The sequence below is a fragment of the Camelina sativa genome, chromosome 11, assembly GCF_000633955.1.
Source record: "Camelina sativa cultivar DH55 chromosome 11, Cs, whole genome shotgun sequence".
NCBI lineage: Eukaryota > Viridiplantae > Streptophyta > Magnoliopsida > Brassicales > Brassicaceae > Camelina > Camelina sativa.
The window spans coordinates 31,516,712-31,516,937 of record NC_025695.1 but is presented as its reverse complement, the minus strand read 5'-3'; the positions used below and the strand labels follow the sequence as shown (position 1 = coordinate 31,516,937).

Sequence of the window (226 nt, the reverse complement as noted above, 5' to 3'; positions counted from 1 at the left end):
TCAAAAAAAGGTCTGTAAAGTACAAAACAATTTATTTTATATTAAACAAAAAAAATTGTGAACAAAATCTTAAATAGTCTAAAAGCATATTAGCTTTTCCTGTCTCTATTACACCATTCAAATCAAAAGAAATATGATGATCATTACTTGAAATTATAAACATAGCCAAAAGAGATTACAACACAAATACAAACACACAAAAAGGAAAAAAAAAAAAAAAAAAACT

General features: G+C 22.6%; 1 protein-coding gene across 1 annotated transcript in view; it reads right to left on the bottom strand.

Annotated features, from left to right (window-relative positions):
* The window catches only part of LOC104728544, a 3,504-nt gene continuing 3,278 nt past the window's right edge, over window positions 1-226 (bottom strand). The window contains exon 3 of the mRNA XM_019232013.1: window positions 1-12. Within this exon, the coding sequence (XP_019087558.1) occupies window positions 1-12 (12 nt within the window). The remainder of the gene's footprint in view (window positions 13-226) is intronic.